General features: G+C 53.3%; 2 protein-coding genes and 1 non-coding gene across 9 annotated transcripts in view; 1 reads left to right on the top strand and 2 right to left on the bottom strand.

Annotated features, from left to right (window-relative positions):
* On the top strand, positions 1 to 2,061 carry ISCA2 (iron-sulfur cluster assembly 2). 2 transcript variants are annotated; one of them, XM_045563981.1, is made up of 4 exons: positions 1 to 138; positions 342 to 444; positions 549 to 678; positions 1,109 to 2,061. In XM_045563981.1, exons 1-4 carry the CDS (start codon positions 68 to 70, stop codon positions 1,165 to 1,167), a joined length of 363 nt encoding a protein of 120 aa, XP_045419937.1. In that variant the 5' UTR covers positions 1 to 67; the 3' UTR covers positions 1,168 to 2,061. The 2 variants fall into 2 exon arrangements, with proteins under 2 accessions (XP_045419937.1, XP_045419928.1); XM_045563972.1 differs by having other exon boundaries at positions 3 to 138; positions 549 to 664.
* On the bottom strand, positions 1,819 to 1,950 carry LOC123630888. The gene has a single exon (XR_006732827.1). It is a non-coding gene; the product is annotated as a small nucleolar RNA SNORA17 (small nucleolar RNA).
* A 2,813-nt stretch (positions 2,062 to 4,874) lies between the features above and the next one.
* The window catches only part of LTBP2 (latent transforming growth factor beta binding protein 2), a 95,766-nt gene continuing 80,009 nt past the window's right edge, over positions 4,875 to 20,631 (bottom strand). Inside the window, exons 19-36 of one of the 6 annotated variants that reach the window (XM_045563927.1) lie at positions 17,751 to 17,870; positions 16,569 to 16,691; positions 16,229 to 16,354; positions 15,721 to 15,846; positions 15,327 to 15,449; positions 15,101 to 15,226; positions 14,603 to 14,725; positions 13,875 to 14,006; positions 13,434 to 13,559; positions 12,765 to 12,908; positions 11,684 to 11,875; positions 11,480 to 11,563; positions 10,621 to 10,749; positions 10,145 to 10,282; positions 9,902 to 10,069; positions 9,360 to 9,641; positions 8,185 to 8,337; positions 4,875 to 7,771 (exon numbers count right to left, since the gene is read on the bottom strand). In XM_045563927.1, coding sequence (XP_045419883.1) covers positions 7,626 to 7,771; positions 8,185 to 8,337; positions 9,360 to 9,641; positions 9,902 to 10,069; positions 10,145 to 10,282; positions 10,621 to 10,749; positions 11,480 to 11,563; positions 11,684 to 11,875; positions 12,765 to 12,908; positions 13,434 to 13,559; positions 13,875 to 14,006; positions 14,603 to 14,725; positions 15,101 to 15,226; positions 15,327 to 15,449; positions 15,721 to 15,846; positions 16,229 to 16,354; positions 16,569 to 16,691; positions 17,751 to 17,870 — 2,561 coding nt within the window. In that variant the 3' untranslated portion in view covers positions 4,875 to 7,625. Of the gene's footprint in view, positions 7,772 to 8,184; positions 8,338 to 9,359; positions 9,642 to 9,901; positions 10,283 to 10,620; positions 10,766 to 11,479; positions 11,564 to 11,683; positions 11,876 to 12,764; positions 12,909 to 13,433; positions 13,560 to 13,874; positions 14,007 to 14,602; positions 14,726 to 15,100; positions 15,227 to 15,326; positions 15,450 to 15,720; positions 15,847 to 16,228; positions 16,355 to 16,568; positions 16,692 to 17,750; positions 17,871 to 20,631 lie in introns of those variants that run through there. The other 5 variants (XM_045563937.1, XM_045563955.1, XM_045563945.1 and 2 more) reach the window with 5 other exon arrangements.

Below are 20,631 nucleotides of genomic sequence, written 5' to 3'. Positions count from 1 at the left end.
CGCTTCCCGAGGGCCAGGCGGTGGAGTTGGATGAGGGCGACGCGAGGGGCGGAGCTTGTAGAGGAAAATGGCGGCCGGCTGGGGGTTGTCCCTAAGGGCTGCGGTCCTGAGAGCGATCACCCCCTGGCCGAGGGGCAGGTACCAAGGCTAGAAGGGCACCAGGGAGTGGTGTTAGGTTCTGCGCCTCCAGGACAACGGGGAAACTAAGGCCCGCGGGGGAGGTGAGGGTTTGGGGTGAGGCGGTCCAGATGGGGGTCTCCTGGTTTGGCGTGAGGCTGTCCAGGTGAGCGTCGCCAGGTCCCCCTCTGCTCCTGGACTCACGTTTCTCCCTTGCGCGGCAGGCTTCTCGCGTCCTCCCTGGGAAGTAGGGCGAGTCGGGAAGCGTCATCCTCCAGCCCCGAGGCAGGCGAAGGGCAGATCCGCCTCACGGACAGCTGCGTCCAGGTAGGAGGCAGGAGGCAAGGCGGCGGTACCCAGGCGACCTCCCCTTTGCCCACCCTTTTAACTCCCATTACCCGGCAATCTTGATCCCCCTTCCTGCATTTCAGAGGCTTCTGGAAATCACCGAAGGGTCAGAATTCCTCAGGCTGCAGGTGGAGGGAGGTGGATGCTCCGGATTCCAATACAAATTTTCACTGGATACAGTTATCAACCCCGACGACAGGCAAGGAGGAAGGGGTGGGTCCTCAGAGGATGTACGGTAGCGATAAAAGTGTATCCAGTTTCTGGTGCACTTTTGTTCCAAGTTTTAAAGGGTTTTGCTAAGGATGATTAACATCGCTCTTCTCACACAGTGAGGATGCAGTAAAGATTTGTTATCTTGATTCAAAATAATTAAGTTATAAGAGGAAAACTGGCCTGTTTAGGTCTATGGGGTAGTAGATAGAGAGTCACACTGGACTAGATTCCAGGCTTAAGTCCCTAAACATTCCCCAGTATTCATTCCATTGAATCTTTTTGCCCCAAAGAAAATCAGCACCTGTTAGAGGTAATAAGGAATGGTCGCTTTGCACTTTAGAAAACAGAGGATGTACACCTCTGGGCTCAGAGTGCGTCGGGGTTTTTGGTGTCTGTGATATTCATTAATGCCTTCCTCTTGTCTTTTCAGGGTATTTGAACAGGGTGGGGCAAGAGTGGTGGTTGACTCTGATAGCTTGGCCTTTGTGAAAGGAGCTCAGGTGGACTTCAGCCAAGAACTGATCCGAAGCTCATTTCAAGTGTTGAACAATCCTCAAGCACAGCAAGGCTGCTCCTGTGGGTCATCCTTCTCTGTTAAACTTTGATGTGATCATAGGTGACTCTGAGATTGCCACCACTTGTACCAATTTGAGGAAACTGGGATTAGCACAATTCTAGAGATTTCCTTCTAATCATGTCCCTCTCTCAATTTTATTTCCCTCAGTCCAGGAGTATTTCGTTTTGCCACTATTATTTTCAGAACGTGAAGCTTTGACTTGACTCTTGGCTTAATTCTCCATCCCTCCCTTTGACTGCCAATGCTAAGGCCAAGCCTCCAGATGCTGTTACCTCAGATTTAATCACTGGTTGAAACTCAGTATAATTTATAGAGCCTTCAAGGCTCCAAAATTTGGAGTTACTTCTCTGGCTTTCAGAGCTGCTTATACATATGTGTATAGTTGTGTATAAAAGCTTCATTTTAAAGAAAGTCCTTATTATGTTTTGGATCAGGGTTACAGATTGGGTTGCTTGAACACCAGTCACTAGAGAGTGAGAAAAACAAATGAAATGTTCTCTTTTTCATTTCACCCTGCCTGAATGTGCCACTTGACTTATCTTTATTTATTTATTTTTTTCTCCTATGTCAGACTATTAATCATTCAAATGTTCATGGGTCAGAACACTGAATGTAGACATATCCTCTCTTCTCTCTGCCACCTAATGACACAAATGTGACACAACAGCAGCATCTGCAAGGCTTCTAGGGGAAGTTTTCTTTATCTCCCATGTAGCCCATTCTCCACTTCTCATTTGACAGGGCAGATACATTTTATTCTCATACTCATGGATCTGCAATAAAACCAAGAGCCCATTACCCAGAAATCTTAGACCAAACTCTCATTGATATATGAATTATCTGAAAAATAGCCGAACTACTCCATACTCATAAAAACATTTCAAGATTCTGTGACAGTTTAGTGACTGAATCTTTTTAGGATATGTTGCTTCACCTACCTTGTGGTATAAAATGTGTCTGGTTTCAGGCATAGCAGGAAGCAGTCCCTTTGTTGGTATAGATAATAGATACTTGGGACCTTTTCTAAGATTGGGTTACTAAATGAAATGCAGAATACTTAGTTAAATTTAAATTTCAGGTAAACAACAAATACTTTTAGTATAGTATGTCTCATGCAATATTTGGGATATAGTTATACTAAAAAACATTGTTTATCTGAAGTTCAAATTTAACTGGGCATCCTGTATTTTTATTTGCTAAACCTGGCAACCCTACTTTAGGGTCATCGAAAGCTTTTTAAGTCACCACAAGTTCCAATGAATTAAAGTACTTGTTTAGGCGTGGCACTTAAATAGGCTACAGAGCTTGATATACTGGGATCCCAGTAATGTATGGACAAAGAAGAAAAAAAATCTACCACCATCACCACAACAAATGTTGTTGTTTTTGTCTTTTTGTTTTGTTTTTGTTTTGAGACAAGGTCTCATTCTGTTGCCCAGGCTAGAGCGCAGTGGTTTTATCATAGCTCACAGCAACCTCAAACTCCTGGGCTCAAGTGATTCTCCTGCCTCAGCCTCCTGAGTAGCTGGGACTAGACTACAGGTGCATGCCACCACGCCCTGCTAATTTTTCTATTTTTTGTAGAGACGGGTCTTCTTGCTCAGGCTGGTCTCTAACTCCCGGCCTCAAGTGATCCTCCCACCGCGGCCTTCCAAAGTACTAGGATTACAGGCATGAGCCATCACGCCCAGCCATAAATGATTTAATACTAATGTTGGAGAAACCACAGTTAAGTTGATTCTGCACGAGTTATCGGTTAAATCTATCTTTTGCTTGGAAGCCTACAAATTTGTTACAGTAAACATTTGCATTTCTGGACTGGATTGTAATTAAGGTCATAGAGTAAGAGAATTTACCATTAAAAAATGGAAATAGTTTAGAAACACAAAGTATCTGAGGGAGAAGCTTACTTGCATTTTCAATGTAGGAAAACCTAGGACTTAGAGAAAGCAAACCTATTATGTGATTAGAAGAAAGGGGACATTCAGAAACCTGAGCAGATTTCTTAGCTTCCATGGAAGGAGGCAGAAAGCACACCATGGAAGCATGTGTGTATACACATTTCTAAGACACAAAGTTGCCAATACCTGGGCCTAATGAGATTTTCAGTTCAGGCTACTTAAATCCTTTCATACTCCTTGAAAAGAGATTTTGCTACATTTTAAATGTTAGAATCTATTCTTCCAGAATACTTTTGTGACTTATTTATTGATTTGGTGGTTTTAAAACTCCTGCTGAGCACAAGCAGAATAGCTTTAGTTGTTAAATAAATAAATCATTAAATTGCAGTGATCAACTAGGCAGAAACGGGGTCCCTTAGCATGCAGAAGCCTGTATGTATACTTACTGTTAATGGGAGAATTGGAATTTTGTGTTTCAAAAAAGGTGGATTTGGGGAAAATCACTTCATTTCACACAAGAAAGCTTCATGGTGAAACCAGAAGTGGTAACAAGAAGTCTCCACTGGAGGGAGATGATTTAAGAACACAAGGCATGGGGGAATAGTGGCAGCAAGAGAACACAGCCGTTTGCTAGGAATACACAGAATGCATGGTAAAGTGGGTTTAAAATCTTCTGCGGGCCTTTTCTGACCACCTTCTTCCTGGTGGCCCATAAAAGCCAGTCATTTTCACAATTTTTCCTCACTGTGTAAATTCATTTAGGAAAACCGTACTCTTCCAGTATCAACTGGAAGATCTGTTACCTTCCCATTACTTTCAAGGGAAGGTTGTCAAGGTCTTATTTGTTACAGACTTGGCATTTAACTTTTTATTCATGCCACTGCCCAGGGCATCACACAAGAACCAAAGGCAAGTGATCCCTGAATCTGCTTTATGCTGTGAATCAGCTTTATGTTGTTGGTTCAAAGAGGGGCCCTGTTGGTCAATGTCCAGATCTTACTGTGGTATCTCACTTCAGTCATGTGGTGGTAGTGACTAGTGGTGTATGAGCTATATGTGTCCCGCCCACCCTTAGTTTCTTTGTGTGGGAATACTGACTGATTACAAGGGATTAGGAGAAAACCAGTTCAGAAGTAAGAGATTAGGAAGGACTACTAAAGTAGGTGTCCAGGAACATACTCTTCTTTCTCTAACTTTCTTATGAGAATTGAGCCTTGTTCTTTTGTCTTTTGTTCTTGAAACCCCTGGCCTCTAGCCATCCTCTGCCTTGGTCTCCCGAAGTGCTGGGATTCCAGGTGTGAGCCACCTCACCCAGCCTCTTTTGTCTTTTGTTATAAGGCCTTAGCGTGCAGGGCCGACATTTGGCAGGAGCAAGCTGGTATCGCGAGGTGGGCAGCACTGATCATGATGGTGTAGCTCTCCCTTGAACTCTGGCCCCGAGCTGATGTGCAGCTGGCCTTGGGCAGCGCCTAGCACTGACGTCTGCACGTTTGTCTGAAAGGCAGGAAACTCCTCTACTTTGGTATCTAGCGTTGATGTTTATGACTGCTCTTTAAAAATCTGTTTGCCATTCTTTCTCCATAAAAATGCCATAGGGCTACCTAACAGAAATCTGCTTTAAGAAATTTTGAAATGATCATCTCCTGGCTTTAACTGTGAATTATAGTCCGTTAAGTATATAAAGAGAGGGAGCATTTAAGCAGTCTGTGACCAGCAGCTGTATTTAAAAATATTTTATTTTTTGAGTAGGTAATACATATGGTACAAAATTCAGAAAGATACAAAAAGAGATACAGTGAAAAATCTCCCAGTCCTGTACCTATCCATCCTGTCACCCTCCCCACAAACTACCATTGTTTCTAAGAATTTATCCTACAGATAAACTCTCATAAATATCATGTGAAATAACATGTGCACAAGAATATTTTTGACAGCATTATTTACAATAGCAAAAGATAGGAAACAATGCAAATGTCTGTCAATGAGGGACGGATTAAATAAATTATGGTTTATCCAGTCAGTGGAATAGAATACAGCTATAAAAGGGAATGAGAGAGCTTTATTTGCAAGTATAAAGTAAAAAAAGCAAAGTGTAGAACAGCATGCATAGGGTGCTCTTTGTGTTTTTAGTAAAGGAAATTATGTGTATATGTATGCAATATCTCTGGAAGGACAGGTAGGAAGGTGAGGGTGGGAGGGCTGGGGGAGAACTGGGAATAGTATTTAAGAAGGTCCTGTGACTGCAGCGTATGTTTGGGGAATGGTAAGAAATTCTCTGACTGGAGGGATGTAAGGCAGCGTGGCAAAGATGAGGTTAGCAGATAACCACTTCTTTTTCCCCTTTCTTTAGACAAATAGCATATGTCACATGCTGTTACACAACCTCCCTTTTCCTCTCAATCTGATATTTTTCTTATCAAGGCATTTAGAGCTACTTTTTTTTAGGGTCCCAGAACAATTGTTTCTAATCTGCTATTACAAATAACGCTGTAATAAAAAACCTCTTACATATGTTATTTCGCACTTGGTGAAAGTATATCTGAAGGTTAAATTCCTAGAAGTGCAATTACTAGATCAAAGGGTTAGTGCTTTTATAATTTTGAAAGACATTGCCGTATTGTCCTCTTCAGAGGTTGTACCAATGTATACTCCCATCAGCTATTACGACAGTGCCTGTTTCTCCCAATGCTTGCCAACTAGGAGTCTTCACAAATTTTTTGATCTTTGCCAGTCTGACAATTTAAAAAAGTATCTCAGGGTGGTTTTAAGTTGTATTTCTTTTATTATGAATGAAAGAATATTTTCATATGCTTAAAAGCCATTTATTTTTGTCTGCTGAAAACATCTCAACCAGTATTGTGACCTAGAGCAAATTATTCAAGCTTTCTGTGTTTCAATTTCTTCACCTGTAAATTGGGAATAAAAATGGTAGATAGGATTATTGGATAATTAAGTGAAATTTATGTACCATACTCAACACAGTGCCTGGCACAAAGCAAGCGTTCAATAAGTTACGTGATGGCTGACAATCAGAGAGCAGGTATGACAGGACAGATTAAATTAAGAAAGTTGCATTCATTTTCATGTTACCAGTCACATGGAGCCTTGTTCGTTGACGTTGCCATTCATCAGAGAAATGCAAAGTTGGAGCTTTCCTTGTCTTTTCATAATAAAGAAGCTTTTCCCATTGGAACCCCATCGTAGGCTATCAGCAGAACTGACCAGGAGGAGGTAGGCACAGCCTCATCTCTAATATTTAGACTTAGGCAACGTGGTAAAGAAATTTGATCTAATCTGAAATAAAAACAAGAACAGAAGAGCCCAGATGTACATTTCTTTATTCTGCCATGGTTCTGAACTCCCAGCTAGCCTGGGCTGGAGTGAGTTTCTGCGTGTAAACTCAGAGGGATGCCTGCCACCCATCTGAAGGGAAGGAGGGCAGGGGCTTCTGAGTAGAGGGGAGAAACAACATTGGAAATCTGGCTTCCTCTGAACAAGACCACACCAGAAAATAGACCTTTTTATTTTTTGCACATCAAACTGGTCTTTACAAAAGGAGAGCCCAGAAGAGGTCTGTTTCCTGTAAGAAGCAGGATGTATGTAATAATGTTCTGTGGAGATGGATGTCCTATCTTGTGGCAGTCCTTACTGCTGGTGCACAGGGTCTACCACTGGGTGGATTTTGAATGTTAATTTACCGAAAGCTACTTAATATTTTCTTTAGACTTGTATAAAGCCTTGGCTCCCCCTTTCTTATCAACTCTGCATATTTTTCGAATTGCCCTCTTGCTGCTTTCTCAGGCTCTTTGTTCCTCTTCATTTGTGCCTCTTACACTCAAGAAACTACTACCAGTCATGCCTCTGAGGGAGGGGATCTTCTGCCACTCCCTGGAGCCAGAGAACCGGCCACAGGATGGAGATGTGGCACAATCAGGGCCCAGACCAGACTGGCTGAGTGGTGGTGATGGCTCTTGGGAGGGGGCATTGGAGTCAGTCTCCAAATCCCCCGAACCCTTTCTTGCTCCACAGATTCTGAAGGACCCTCCCAGGGCAGATGTAGCCTCTGCCCCAGTTGTGGAATCATCAAGACGATAGGTGGATCATGGCTGGAAAGGGGTGTTTGCAGTGTGAGGCCACAGGGCCTGGCACATTTGCGCAGCTCGAGGGGGTGGGCGAGGGCCATCCTTTGGTTAGCATCCCATAGCAAGGCCAGGACAGGTGGTGGACTGGCCTCCTGGCCAGTGGCTGAAGCATGAAAGCGATTGGTGGTATTTGAGCCAAGCAAGGGCACGGAGGCCGTGATGGAAGCTCACAGCCAGGGGCTAAGCTGGGCGAGATGAAGGCAGGCAAGGCTGAGCCTCTGGCCTGATGTCGTCCGTGGTGTCTTCCCAGCCAGGAAAGCATCCTCAAGGCCCCGGCCTGTGGCTGGAGGCCATTTCCAGGTAGCTGCCCACACGGACCCCTCACTGCTACTTCTTGGCAGTGCAGTGTGGGGGGCCGGCCTCAGCCACGTAACCTGGGGAGCAGTGGCAGCGGTAGGAGCCCTCTGTGTTCTCGCAGTAACCGTGGGCACAGAGCACAGCAGGCCCATTCAGGTCCTCACACTCATTCACATCTAGGAGGGAGGGAAGGAGGAGAGAGCTGTAGGGATCCCAAGTTACCTTTGGCCTGCGGCCTCCGCCCCTCTGGTCACTAAGTTCTAGCCCCTGCCCTGCCGCGGAATCCTAGGTGTGACAGCCAGAGGCTGAAGTCCCTTCCCAGAACCAAGAAAATCAAGGACACAAAGCAGAGGGCAGTGAGCTCATGCTGTGCCCAAGGCCGTGCCCTCTTGTCCCTGCCTCTCTGTTGTCTAGGAGCCTCCAAGGAGGGAGCTTTCCAAGCACAGCATCAGACCTGTCTTTGGAGCCCCTCACCCCCGGCCTGACGCAGACGGCGCACTAGGGGGCAGCAGAGGACTGTCCAGCCACCGTGCGTTCGGTGTGCCCTGCGGGCAGGGGGCCAGTCTGCTCCGTCAGGATTGGGACTTACCCACGCAGGCCATGTGGGCCGCGTCCAGCTGGAAGCCCTCAAAGCAGTCGCAGGTGTAGCCCTCCCGCACGCGCACGCAGCGCCCGTTCTCACAGCCGTTCAGGACGCCGCACTCCTCTGCCTGCAGCCCCTCGAAGGCGGCCGGGGGCTCTGCTGGGGGAGTCAGAGCGAGAGGGAAACTGAGGCCTGTGCCGGGACCTCAGCCTCTCCAGCGCTGGGACCCTCGCCACCGGCACAAAGAGTTGCCCCTATTGAACTCTGGGGATGCAGTGGGGAGGGTCATACACAGGAAGATGCTAGAACAAAAGGAATATTCTTTAAAAAATAACTATGTGCCATTTGAGGTGGGGGAGAAGCACGATAGAGCGCTGTAAACAAGGGCTCCAGTGAGGCTGGGATTCACGGCTTTCGTCCTCCCAGCTCCTGAGCGGCTGGGTGTTTCTATATAGTTCTGGGGCTTGGGAGTGTGGGTGGTGGGGCGCTTTGTTTAAATCTTTACATCATTTTTTGGGGGGGGGACTGGCAGCAGAGGGGCCGCATTCAACACAAAGCAGAACTTCTGGCAGATCTGCCTACCCCTCTTCTCTCCCTAGGCACCCTCCACCCCATGACACAGGCCCTATGCCACGGGGCGGTGTGGTTTAATCAGCCCGAGGTGGTGGCTGTGCCTGAGGGGGTGCCGTGTCCACGGCACAGGTGCCAGGCCTGACTTCCTCGTTAGAGTGCAAGCCTGAGTGCTGGAATCGTCACCATTCACAAACCGAGTCACCACAGCGGGCTTTAAAGTCATTAGAAATCCCTAATTCCTATTTCAGGTCAAAGTTTGAATGCTGGGTCTCCCCGGAGCAGGTTATTCTGCGTCCTGTACGTGGTGTGGAGGGAGAGAAACGGACCCGAGTGAGCCCGCTCTCTCGCCCACAGCTCCCACAGGGAAGCTTGTGACAGCGTCCTGTACCTCTTCCTGTCCCTGTGCTAGTTCATCACAGGGAGTTGCTAGGCTCTGACCCCAGCATATGGAGTTGTCTCTGGAGTGACCCATGAGCGGGGACATCTGGCTTGGTTCATCTTTCCCCACCCCTGTCCTCACCCTGCAGCCCTGTGACTGGCCGGCAGAGGAGGTGGAAGTGAAACAGCCTCAGTGCCCACCTCTTCCCCATTTGTGTAGCAACACAGACCTGGATGGCTGGCCACATAGTGGGGCTGGAGGTCTGAGGGCTGCAAGGGAGACTCAAGGACTGGCGTGTGGTCCCCTGGGTAGCCGGCCGTGTTGGGGAAGGGGGACTCGGGGATGGTGTCCTCAGGGCCCAGGTAGTTGTAGAAGGGGGCCCCATCTGGGCCATAGAGGCTGTAGTGCAGGTCGTCGGGCCCAGGGCCGTACTCATAGCCTGGCCGGAAGTGGACCCCGGCCTCCCGCTCTGCCTCGATCCGGGCCACGTTGCACAGCTGAGCATAGACCTCTGTCAGGAGGAGGGAGAGAGGAAGTGGGTTACAACTCCTGCTGGCTAAAGGGGCCAGCGCCCTCTGGGAGTTCCCAACAGCATTCGTCTCCCCAGCCCTCCCCTGCACTACGTCATCCCCGGACAACAGGGACGGAAGACAAGGCCACTGCTCTGACTGCCCTGCTCCTTCTTTCCAGCTCCCCCCTTCCAAGGTGAGGGCATCCCCCCCCAGGTGCCAGGCCCAGCCCTGCAGGTGTCTCCCCCACGCTCCCCCTCACCAGAGCTCCTGGGGGGGCACAGAGCACACTGCTGGCTCCAGGCCTCGCCGTCTTGGCAGCAGCATTCCGTGTAGGTGGTGCGGTGGCCGTGCAGGGGGTCGCTGCACACGTCATTGGTGACTTTTTTCCAGCAGACGTCCATGTGGATGTCGTGGTCAGGGAGGTCCTCTGGTGGCACAGGGCACGAGGCACGTGAGCCCCCAAGCCCAGATGCCCTCCCCCCTGCTGCCCAGGCCCACTCACCTGTGCTGCCGGTGCCGTTCACGCAGCGCTGCTGGCTGAGGTCCAGGGTGAGTGGGGGGCTGCAGAAGCAGTGGAAGGAGCCCTCCGTGTTCACACACTCGCCGTTCTCACAGACCATGTCCTGGCACTCGTCGTGATCTGTGGTGGCAGGAAAGGGGGGCAGTGCCAAGACCACCTCGCCACTGACTGCCCTCAGGGACGGGGGTTCTCCTGTAACTGACAATGCAGAGGTGGCCCCCTGCCTCCTCCTCCCCAACCCAGCCCAGCCTGGGAGGCCCCTCCCTGGGACACCTTTCCAACAGGTCCCTGGGGACAATCCCTGACAGCCCAGACAGAGCTCCCTCCTCAGACCTGCCTGCTGCAGCGGGCATCCTCCCAGGAAGGGCTGCTCCCAGCAAGAATGGGACTGGCCGGCCGGCCTGGGTGGGCACTCGGCTGCGGGCCTGGGGCTGGGGAGGGGCCGCGTGTGTCCTCACCCTCACACTTCCTGCGGGAGGCATTGTAGTGGTAGCCAGGATTGCACAGGCAGACGTAGCCGGGCACCGTGTTGAGGCACTGGCCGTTGGGGCAGAGACCAGGCCCGAACATCCCACACTCGTCGGCATCTGCGGGAGGGCAGAGCTGAGGTGAGGGGAAGGTGAGAAGCAGCATGAGGCAGTGCTCAAGACGAGGGACTCCAAAGCCAGACCGGGCTGAATCCCAGCTCTGCCATTTACTAGTTGGGTGGCTTTGGGCAAGTTGCTGAAGTTCTCCTCGCCTCGGTTTCCTACATACTGCTTAACCTTCTGCAGCTGTTATGAGGATTAAAAGGTGTTAGCACACGTAAGGTGCTCAAAATAGCGCTCGGCACATAGCAAGAGCTCAAGGAAAGCTACTTCTGTTTCTATCATTTCCTTCTCAGGACGAGGGCACCGAGGGGCTCAATACCTGGGCCACCCCAATGTGAGTATGGGTTCCCCAAAGTTTCTGGCTTCATAAGTGGGGCCAGGGAGACAGGAAGCTGCCTCTGGCCTCTAGGACAGCAGTCTCTGCTCTGTTCCTGTGCCATGGCTGGCTGGGGGTGGGGTTAGTCAAGGCATCATGGTTTGTTCCTGGAGGCTGCAGCCTTGGGGGAGCAGGGAAACTGAGGCCAGGGTCATGTGGACACTCCAAGAGGACCTTGGGTCAGAATTTCCAGCTAAGACTCTGCAGGGAGTCAGCCCTGGGACGGGAAAGATGGAAGCAACCTGGGAGGCCAGGGCTGGGTGCAGGACTCCTCAAGGGGCCTCCTGGAGGACCAGGCCAAGGCCCACTCAGGCGAACGGAGTGTGGAGGGACAGTGCAGAGGAAGGTTACCTGTGTACATGGTCTGTCCAAACGTCCAGGCTCCTTCCACAGGGATGTAGCCTTTACCACTAGGGCAGATCTCACTGAATTCAACTGTGGAGAGAGGTGTCCGAGCTCAGAGAGAGAAAGGCTCTGCCCGCTTCCTCTCACCCCTTCTTTCAGTGTCACCCTGCAGAGCCGACCCTAAGAGGAACTAGGACCTTGGGGCCTTACCTGAGTCCTCCGATGGGCACAGGTCACAGGCATCTCCCCAGCTGGCGCCCTGGGTGCAGCAGCACTCGGCCTGCGTGGTGTTCCGGCCCAGGACGCTGGAGCAGGGCGGGTGGCCATCCTGCCTGGAGTAGCATTCCATACGGAGGGGCCCCGGGGCATGGTCCCCTGTCGGGGCCTCAGGCATACTCTGACCTGTGTATGGTAGATGCCCGTACTATTACCTGTTCATGACCCTCTGAGGTACCCCAGCCCTTGAATTTAGTTCTCAAATTTAACACTTATATAGCACTTTACAGTATGCAAAATGCTTTTACCTGTATCAGCTCACTTGATGCTCTAACCCCTATGAAATGGGTATTATTATCATCATCTCCCTTTTACAGAGGAAGAAACCGAGGCTTAGAGAAAGAAGCTAGGTGCCTCGCCACAGCCACGTCGCTGTTAAGTGGCAAAGCAGGGATTTGGCCCCAGCTCCTCTGGTGCCAAAGCTCTTCTAGTACAGCACCTGCCTTCCTCCTCGGCAGCGGGTGCCCCATCCCTGGCAGACCGCACGGCAGTCCTCTGACCTCTTCTTCTGCCTCACACCTACCAGCCCCTTCCACCCTGCCTCGTTCTCAGTCCCCCGCTTTCCAAGTCGGTGCAGGCCTGCTGAGTCCTGGGCCAGCCTGGGTGAGAGGCTGAACCCAGCAGCTCTGGGGTGGAGTGGGAAGTAGAAAGGCTGGTTTAGCTCAGCTTCAAGACCTGTCTCATCCAGAAGATTCCCAGGGATTGGATGGATTCAAGGTCCCTCCAAGGCTCAATCTGAGGTCCCTGGGGCCACCCTAAGTCAGCGTCAGGGGTTCCAGGGCCTCCTCTAGGGTCATCACAGCCCTGTAGTCTTTTGGACATTGCCTGGCTTGGAGCAGACCCCTCGGTCTCCGCGCCCCATTCATTCCCAGCCTCACCTGCCCTGCCCTTGGCCCGGCCCAGTCTCCCTCCCAGCAGCTAGAGGCCAGGGGAGCAGATGTGCTCTGTGAGCCTGAGAGCCTTCACGGACAACGACAAGAGGGAAGGGAGGTCCTTGCAGTCTCCCGGGCCTCACCTCCAGCCCCCCGTGGGCGGCAGCGCCCCTCCTGTGCGTCATATTCCTCAAGGTCACTGGCGCAGAGGCACAGGAAGGAGCCCTCCACGTTCTCACAGAGCGCGGCCCCGCACACCGCCAGCATGAGCTCACACTCGTTCACATCTGCCGGGCATGAGGACAGGCTCGTGGGCGGGAAGAGGCGGTCCATGGCCCTGCCCCGACTCCAGCCCACTCCCCACAAAGAAACACGCTAGGCCTTGGGGGAAGAAGTAAAAGTGGGTATGAATTAGCAGGAAGGAGGAACAGATGGACAGAGGCCGTGGGAAGGAAGAGAGAAGGAGAGGAGTGGCAGAAAAGGGTCACAAAAGTCACAAAGAGGCAGGGTCACCCCTCTGTGCACATTCTAAAACCTCGTGCCTCATGGGGCCTGGGGGGCTCTAGAGCAGGTGGTGTCTTCCCAACTGTGCTTGCCCCGCTGCTGGCAGGGCTGGGCACACTCCCCCACCAGCCCCACAGGGTGCCCGCTGCAGGGGGGCTTGAAACCTCCCTCTTCCTTGAAGCCTCCCTTGCCCATGCTGTGGGGACCTAGGATGGAGCCATGCGACCAGGACTATTTCAGGAGGGGGGCCCTAGGGCCTTCCCTTCCCTTCCCTGGCCCAGACCTTGGGTCACCCAAAGGCTTCTCACCCACACAGTCCCAGCCTGAGGGGGAGATCTCGAAGCCCCGGTCACAGAGGCAGCGGAAGGAGCCATCGGTGTTTTCACAGAAGCCGTGGCTCCCACACATGGTGTCGTTGGCACACTCGTCTATGTCTGTGGGACAGGAGGGACCACTGTAGAGGGTGTGTATGTGCAAGCGTGCGTGCTCCGTCTCTCCCTCCCGCCCTCTCCTGGGAATACTTATTTGGTCTATTAACACCAAGATCTGTGAAAAGCAACCTCTAAACACAGGACAAGAAAGCTAACATTAACATTCCTCTTCAATTTTTGTGTAAGCTCTGCTGTATGGAAAATACACAAACTTCAAACAGCTGCAAAAACAGTCCGCAGGAGAAAATCGTTTCTAGCTCAATACATGAAAAATAGGTGTCCTCGGCCCACAGGCCTCCCGCTGTCCCTCGTGCTCACCAATGCAGTCTCCATTCGGGGCCATGTGGAAGCCAGGCTGGCAGCCCAGGACACAGCGGTAGGAGCCAGGGCTGTTCTCACACCTCCAGGCCCCACAAACAGGGTTTCCGTAGTCCTCACACTCGTCAATATCTGTCCCCAGAGCCACAAGAGGGGACAGAGTTGGCTAGGTCACTGCTCTGGTCCCACCTTGCTGGCATTACAGGGTCATGCCCCACGCCCTCTGGGATCCTTGATCTGTTCCAAATTACTGTGCTCATCTCAACCCCGGCACATCCGGTTCAGGATAATCGCCCCCACCCAGCGGGGCTGAGCACGTAGGAGGAGAACTGCATGCCTTTCAGGAAGCACTTTCTACTTCTCTGCATGTGCAACCTTCAGCGGAGTGTATGACAGAGCTGTCATCATACCTGTCTCCCTTGCCCAATTTCAAGATTGTCTATAACTGTCTACTTGTCCTAGCAAAAGACATTGAATGTAGCAGGTGTTTAATAAATGTCTATTGAATCAATTTGGCCTTTAGATCTTGTGCTCCGCCAGCACAAAGATTAGGATTGTCTTCACTTTGTCATCCTTAGACAGTCCCCGGGCCAGCAAAGGCTCAATAAATGCATTATCCATCGGATGATGAATCTGCAGAGAGCACCTGCTTCGCGGGAGCTGAGGGCCAGGAGGGGTGGAGGTGGGCAGACGGGGCAGAGCCCTGTTCCCTCCCCCAGAGCCCTTACCCACACACTCCCCGCTCTCTGGGGAGGGCTGGAAGCCAGTCTCACACACACAGTCGAAGGAGCCCTCGGTGTTGACACAATGGCCTCCCAGACACTGGTCTGCGGCGGCACACTCGTCCACATCTACAACAGAGATGCTGTCAGCAGACCCCACCATCGGTCCCTTCCCTGTTAGGGCCCCATGCAGCGTCCTCTGGAGTGGCTCAGGGTAAGAAAGGGTTGGAGGATCTGAGGAAGAGTCCAGAGCTGGAAACCAGAGGCCGGGCTGGGGGGAGGGTCCCTGGGGCAGGGGCTCTGACACTCAGAATTTGGAGAGGGTGCACGGCTGCCGCCAACATCCTGGAGAGGCCCCCACGCCGTCACTGGGCTCCCTGGCATCACTCCTCCCATCTTCTTACCCCCTGGTGGGCCCGCGAGCGTTCTATTTCAGTACTGGTGTTAAAATGGCCTCGGCTCTAGATGTGGCCTCTAGCGCCCCTGCCCATGCTGGCCGCTCACCCAGGCAGCTGGTGCCCCCCTCGGCGCTGGCAAAGCCAGGCGCACACAGGCAGAAGAAGGACCCGGGGCTGTTGAGGCACTCGCCGTGCGGCGCGCAGTGCTCCTCCCCCACGCACTCGTCCACGTCTGCAGGGAAAAGATGGGCAGTGGGTGTCTCCCGGGGATGTCCCCACCTCGCCACATGCTCACTGTCCCCCGTCGCCAGTGGGAGAGCTGGCCTACTCACCCTCACACGTGGTGCCATTGGCCAGCTGGAAGCCCCGGGGACAGAGGCACAGGTAGGAGCCTGCCACGTTCTTGCACTCGCCTCCCAGGCAGCTGCTCTGGGGGTCTTCACACTCATCCACATCTGTAGGGCACACAGGGGAGGAAGGCAGCTATTGGCATCACCTCCCAGGACTGGAACCAAGTGGGGGTCTCCAGAGGACCTGTCACCTGCCTGTGGAGACTGGACCCCTAGGGCCATCATCCCCTTCTAAAGCAGCCCAGTTCGGAGTGGCGCCAGGTAGCCTGAAGGGAGCAGGCTCACTGCAGCTCCGTCCCCTCCCGCCCACCCCAGCAGGTCCCTGCCTCTGGCTGGGCTTCTCCCCTGGCTCTCTCCCCCACTGGAGGGCTCATACCTTCACAGGTGTGGCCCAGGGGACTGGGCCGGTAGCCGCCATCGCAGTCCTTGCAGGAGAAGGAGCCGACAGTGTTGGTGCAGACCCCCGAGGGGCAGACTCCCGGAAAGGCGCACTCATCTAGGTCTGAGGCAGACGGACAGACAGACAGACAACCTGGGAGGGCTCCCTCCACCTGGTGATGCAGAATCTCACACCTCTGGCCTCCCTCTCTGAGCCCCTGGGGAAGGGCAGGCCCCGGCTGGGGGCCTTCTATAAGGCAACCCCAACACGCCCTCCACAGAATGCTCCAGGGGTAGCTCTGCCCTCAGCTTCCCTCTTGTCTCTGTGACTCCCTTTTCCTCCTGTCCTCACCTCTGAACTTGGGGATTATGACAATAGAAGCTCTCCTTGGGGGCCAAGTCCACCTAGAGGGTCCTCTAGCCCAGCCCGGAGGCCCTCAGCATCAGCCCAAAGCTAGGGGCAAATGGAATGTTCTTCAGGAGGTGAGGAGGCCTGCCCAGGTTACCTTCACAGGCAGTGCCATCTTCGTTCACCCAGTACCCGCTCTCGCAGGCAGAGCAGGCGAAGGAGCCCTCGGTGTTGAGGCAGAGGCCTGTGGGGCACGAGGCCCGGCTGGCACACTCATCCACATCTGAAATGGGGCATTGAGTTCTCTGTGGGACTCTGCAGCACAAACGTGCCAGGACAGCCAGAGATGGACAGGTGGGCAGGGCCAGGGGCAGGGAGAGGACAGGCCTTGGTGGGCGTGGCTGGGGAGGCAGGACTGGGCTGGCTGTGGGGGTGCAGAGGGGAAGGAGTGACAGGCTGGACTGCCATGGAGGAAGGGTGCTTAGGCACCTCTGTACCTTGGCAGCCCTTCTCGTCTAAGGTGACCTCATAGCCCTGCTCACAAGAGCATCTGAAGGAGCCTTCCAGGTTGATGCACCTCCCATGGGCACAGACGCCAGGGGTCAGACACTCATTCACGTCTGTGGGAGAGAAGTCCAAGATGGCAGCTGGCCTCCCCTCCTTCATGCAGCCCCCACTGGCAGGCTCAGAGCACCTCAGTTATGAGGCCAGCGAACCAGTCTTCAGAGGGGCTGTAGGCCACCCTGGGGGGCCCTGAGGCCATGCTCCCTCATCCCACCTATGCAGGGCAGGGTGCCCTTTGCCCTTGGGCTCACTTCAGCCCTATGTAGTAACACAGCACCCTGCTTACATCCTAGAAATGGGGGCCAGGTCCCCGAGCCCTGGAGCTGGTTTGGATCATCTGAGGACACTGGAATGAGGTGTCCGAGGCCCTTGACTCACCTCATTGTGGCTCTGAACCTTTCTCGCTTCCTACCTGCCAACCAAACAACCCCTGTTCCCAGCCCAACAGCCAGCTTCAGCGGGTGGGCGGGCCATGTGGAGAGAGGCCAGGCTGTGCCTGGGTGGCCCAGTGGCAGTCTAGAGGGCCTGGGAAATGTCTGCCCTCTCCAGAGCCTCAAAGCGTCCATTCAAAACTCAGTCCCCCTGGCATTCTGAACCCCGGGCCCTTCTTCCTGAGGGGAATGAGGGGAAAGAACACTGCTACTCTTGGGTGTGCCCCTTCTGGGGGGAGCAGGGCCACCACCACCCAGGAGGCAGTGTTGCTGGGATATTGCTGTGGAGATGCAGGGGGCAGAAAGCCCTCCTCCCAGAGAGCTGCGGAAGGGCCTGCCTGCCGGCTCTCACCACCGCAGTCAGCTCCACCCTGAGACCTTAGGCTCCTCAGTCCACCCCCCAGGATCCAGCCACAGAAGCTTCTGGGACTTTGGGTTATAGCTCCAGGACGGATATGGCCAGGGAGCAGAAGAGGCCCCCACCCTAGCTGACTCAGAGGCAGAGCACCAGTAACTGAAGCACACCCCACTTGTGCCCACGCCATCTGGAAACCCAGCCGGACCATCGTGTACAACAGCCTCCGAGCCACTTCCCTCTGCCCACCTCTTTCCCTCCCTGTGTGGGCTCCACCAGCGGTCCCAAGGCTGAACGGCCCTCCCAGTGCCTTGGCAAGCAGCCCTCACCTACGCAGCTCCCGCTCTGGCCCCTGTAGCCCTCCTCACAGGCCAGGCAAGTGTAGGAGCCGGGGGAGTTGACGCATCTCCCATCAGGACAGGTGGCCGGGTGACGGCATTCGTCAATATCTGTAAAACAACAGCCCCTCCCTCGGTCATCCCTGGGAACCACAGCATGTGGGTAAGTCTGTGACAAAGCAAATCCTTGACCCTGCCCTTGGTTGAGGAGAGAGATGTCCGTTTCTATTCAGATGAAAACTAGGAAAAAATGAGAGTTGCCCTGTGTCCCCAACTCCACCTCCCACCCATTGTCCTGGACAAAAGGGAGGGACGGGAGAACTTAAAAATTAGATGGGGAGACTCCCTGGGTGGGTGTAAAAGACTGTAGTTACCACGAGCTGTGGGAGGATCAGAGAGCTCAACTTTGTGAGCTGGACTCTTTGGGATGGGCCTTCATATCTCCCTTGGGGAACCCCTAATCCTTTGTAAGCAGAGACCAGTACTGGAACTGGACATGCTCGGCATAGGAACCAGCTGGACTGCTGCCAGGGGCCCCAGAATAGATCCCCAGGGGGCAGTGAAGGCAGAATGGGCTTCCCTGCACCAGGAAATGAGGTCCAAGGACAACTCCCCGCCCCGACCAGTCCTGAGGCTGAGAGCAGACCAAAGGGTGGAGGCCAGCAAGGCTTCTCTGCTGGAGAGGTGTCATACGTTTGTTCCAGCCAAGAACCAGGCAGGGCTCGTGGCACCTACTCCGGTGAGATCCAGGAAAGTCAGCCAGAAAGGTTGAGCCTGGACATCAACAGGACAGACAGGGAATGAAGGGACCCACGGAGGGAGAGTGACAACAGGAGGAGGAAGGAGATACTTCCCCCAGGAGCTGAGAGGAGGGCTCTTCTCCATGTGACCTGGCATGTCAGGGAGTCCATCACCAAGGCCCCCCAGGGACCTGGACCGAGTTAGGGAGGTCATATCACAGGGCCCGAACTCGCTCAGAACTGCAGGAGGACATTATGTTCCTCTGGCCCAACGTCTCGACTCCTGGTCACTCTTCATGACAAACAGCTTGGCCAAGCTCCAGGGGAAACGGGAGGATTTATTTTTCCTAAATGGGTAGCTGTCATTCTCCTAGAAGAGGTCCACCAGCTTATGCAGATTCAGAGGCCCTACTGCCCGGGAAGAAGACCTACCCGGCACCCATGGAGGAAATGTAGGAGCCAGGCCAAGGGTCAGATCACAGGCTTTCTGCAAGGGGACCAAAGCCAGCAGCTATCATTGCAGAACGGGACTTGGACCCTACAGTGGAGGGTGAAAACGGGTCCTCTCTGAGGTTGTTTGGTCTCCAGAAGTCAGGATGCATCAAAGCCCTCTGCCCCAGGGGACGGGGAGCCTCTCAAGCCTGAAGCTTCACCCTGAGGGACCAGAAGAGGGAGACACACCCACAGGGCAGGTGGCTATCTGCAAGGAGATGCCCCCAACTCCTAGGTAGTCTTGGGGACGCTGAGATAAGGCCGTCTCTGGAAAGAGGGCAACCATGAGCCCCTAGCTGGGTTGCGGTGATACCAGGCTAAGTTACTCTAAGGGTTTTGGTAAAGACGGAGCTGGAGAGAAGGATCTAAGATGAACAACTTTGGCCACCCGGGAGAGAGCAGACAGCACCATGGCCCGCTGGCCTTGGCTGAGATGCCTGGAGGAGGATGGGCAAAGCCCTTGGGAGTGACGAGCAAGCCCTGCTTCAGGATTCCTGGCTTTGGGGACGAAGAGGAAGAGATTGAGGCAAGCATCTTCCTAAATCCCTGCCAAGAAGAAACGAAGTCTTTGCATGTCTCCCACAGGGATCAGGCAATGCAGGGAGGAGATTAGGTTTTCCAGGAGCAAAGGGCCCTGAGGTCTGCCTGCCCCAAGTGTGCTGGGCACATTTTGGAGGTGATGTGTGAAGTGTCTTAATGCTGGGCACTTCGGAGACTTGTGGTGCTCACTAATGCTGTCCATGAACTATTCCAGCTCTTCACTTTCTGAGCCATGGTTGGCTTGTGCCTCCTAGTCCCTTGTGGTTAGGTGGGGCCATGAGACTAGTGCTGGCCGGTGAGCTGTGAGTGGATATGACATGTGTAATTTATGAACCAAACCATTTCATTGTTTGCAACCCCCCAGGGTGCTCTTTCATTTTCCCATGGAGACTGGCCACATTCCAGATACTGGCTACTCCTTTAGCCTACGTCTCAAGAGAGGAAACACGGGACAGAGCCCCCGGCTGGCCCAGGATGGCCACGTGGCATTGATGAGATGGAAACTTGGCTTCATTCTACATCACTAAGATCGGGGCTGTTTGTTAACGCAGCATAACCTAATCTATCCTGGCACACTGCTGGCGTCTTCCTTCCTCAGACCAGAGCCCCAGCCAGGGAGGGGGAGGGTAGGTGATCACAGCAGCCCTGTCTCCACCTGAGCCAGGGAAGGGCTCCCCTGAGTGGAAGTGGACACAACTGAGCCATTAGCCACACCAACCCAAAGGAGCCAGATGAAGATTCTGAATGGTTGATTTTGTCCCCAGATATCCTGAGGCTGTTCCATCAACCTCTTGGTGCCTGGACTGGAGCCAGTCCCCAGGTGCAGATGTTTCTGACTAGCGTAGGGATTGAACGTTAATCTAAGATGATGGTGTGTCTGGTGGGTTTTAATACTCCGGTCACTGGGGGAAGGAGCTATCTGTCTTATTTATTGCTCTGTGCCCAGCCCGTGGCTGGCACTCAACTACTGTTAGGTGACCCAAGAATGGGACGATGTGCCTCCAGCTTCACGCACCATCTTCTTGGTATAAGGCTGCTGAAGAGACCCCAAAGGACCCATGGAAACCGTCACTTGCAGGACCAGCTCGACTGGGAGGATC

This window comes from Lemur catta, chromosome 1 (genome assembly GCF_020740605.2).
Source record: "Lemur catta isolate mLemCat1 chromosome 1, mLemCat1.pri, whole genome shotgun sequence".
Lineage (NCBI taxonomy): Eukaryota > Metazoa > Chordata > Mammalia > Primates > Lemuridae > Lemur > Lemur catta.
This window is presented reverse-complemented; position numbering and strand designations above follow the sequence as displayed.

Bases quoted from the DNA above. Each gene is read 5' to 3' on its own strand.
- ISCA2 (XM_045563972.1), top strand. From the start codon at position 68: ATGGCGGCCGGCTGGGGGTTGTCCCTAAGGGCTGCGGTCCTGAGAGCG. The intron at 139-341 runs GTACCAAGGCTA...CTTGCGCGGCAG, and splicing joins ACCCCCTGGCCGAGGGGCAG to GCTTCTCGCGTCCTCCCTGG. The intron at 665-1,108 runs GCAAGGAGGAAG...TTGTCTTTTCAG, and splicing joins GTTATCAACCCCGACGACAG to GGTATTTGAACAGGGTGGGG.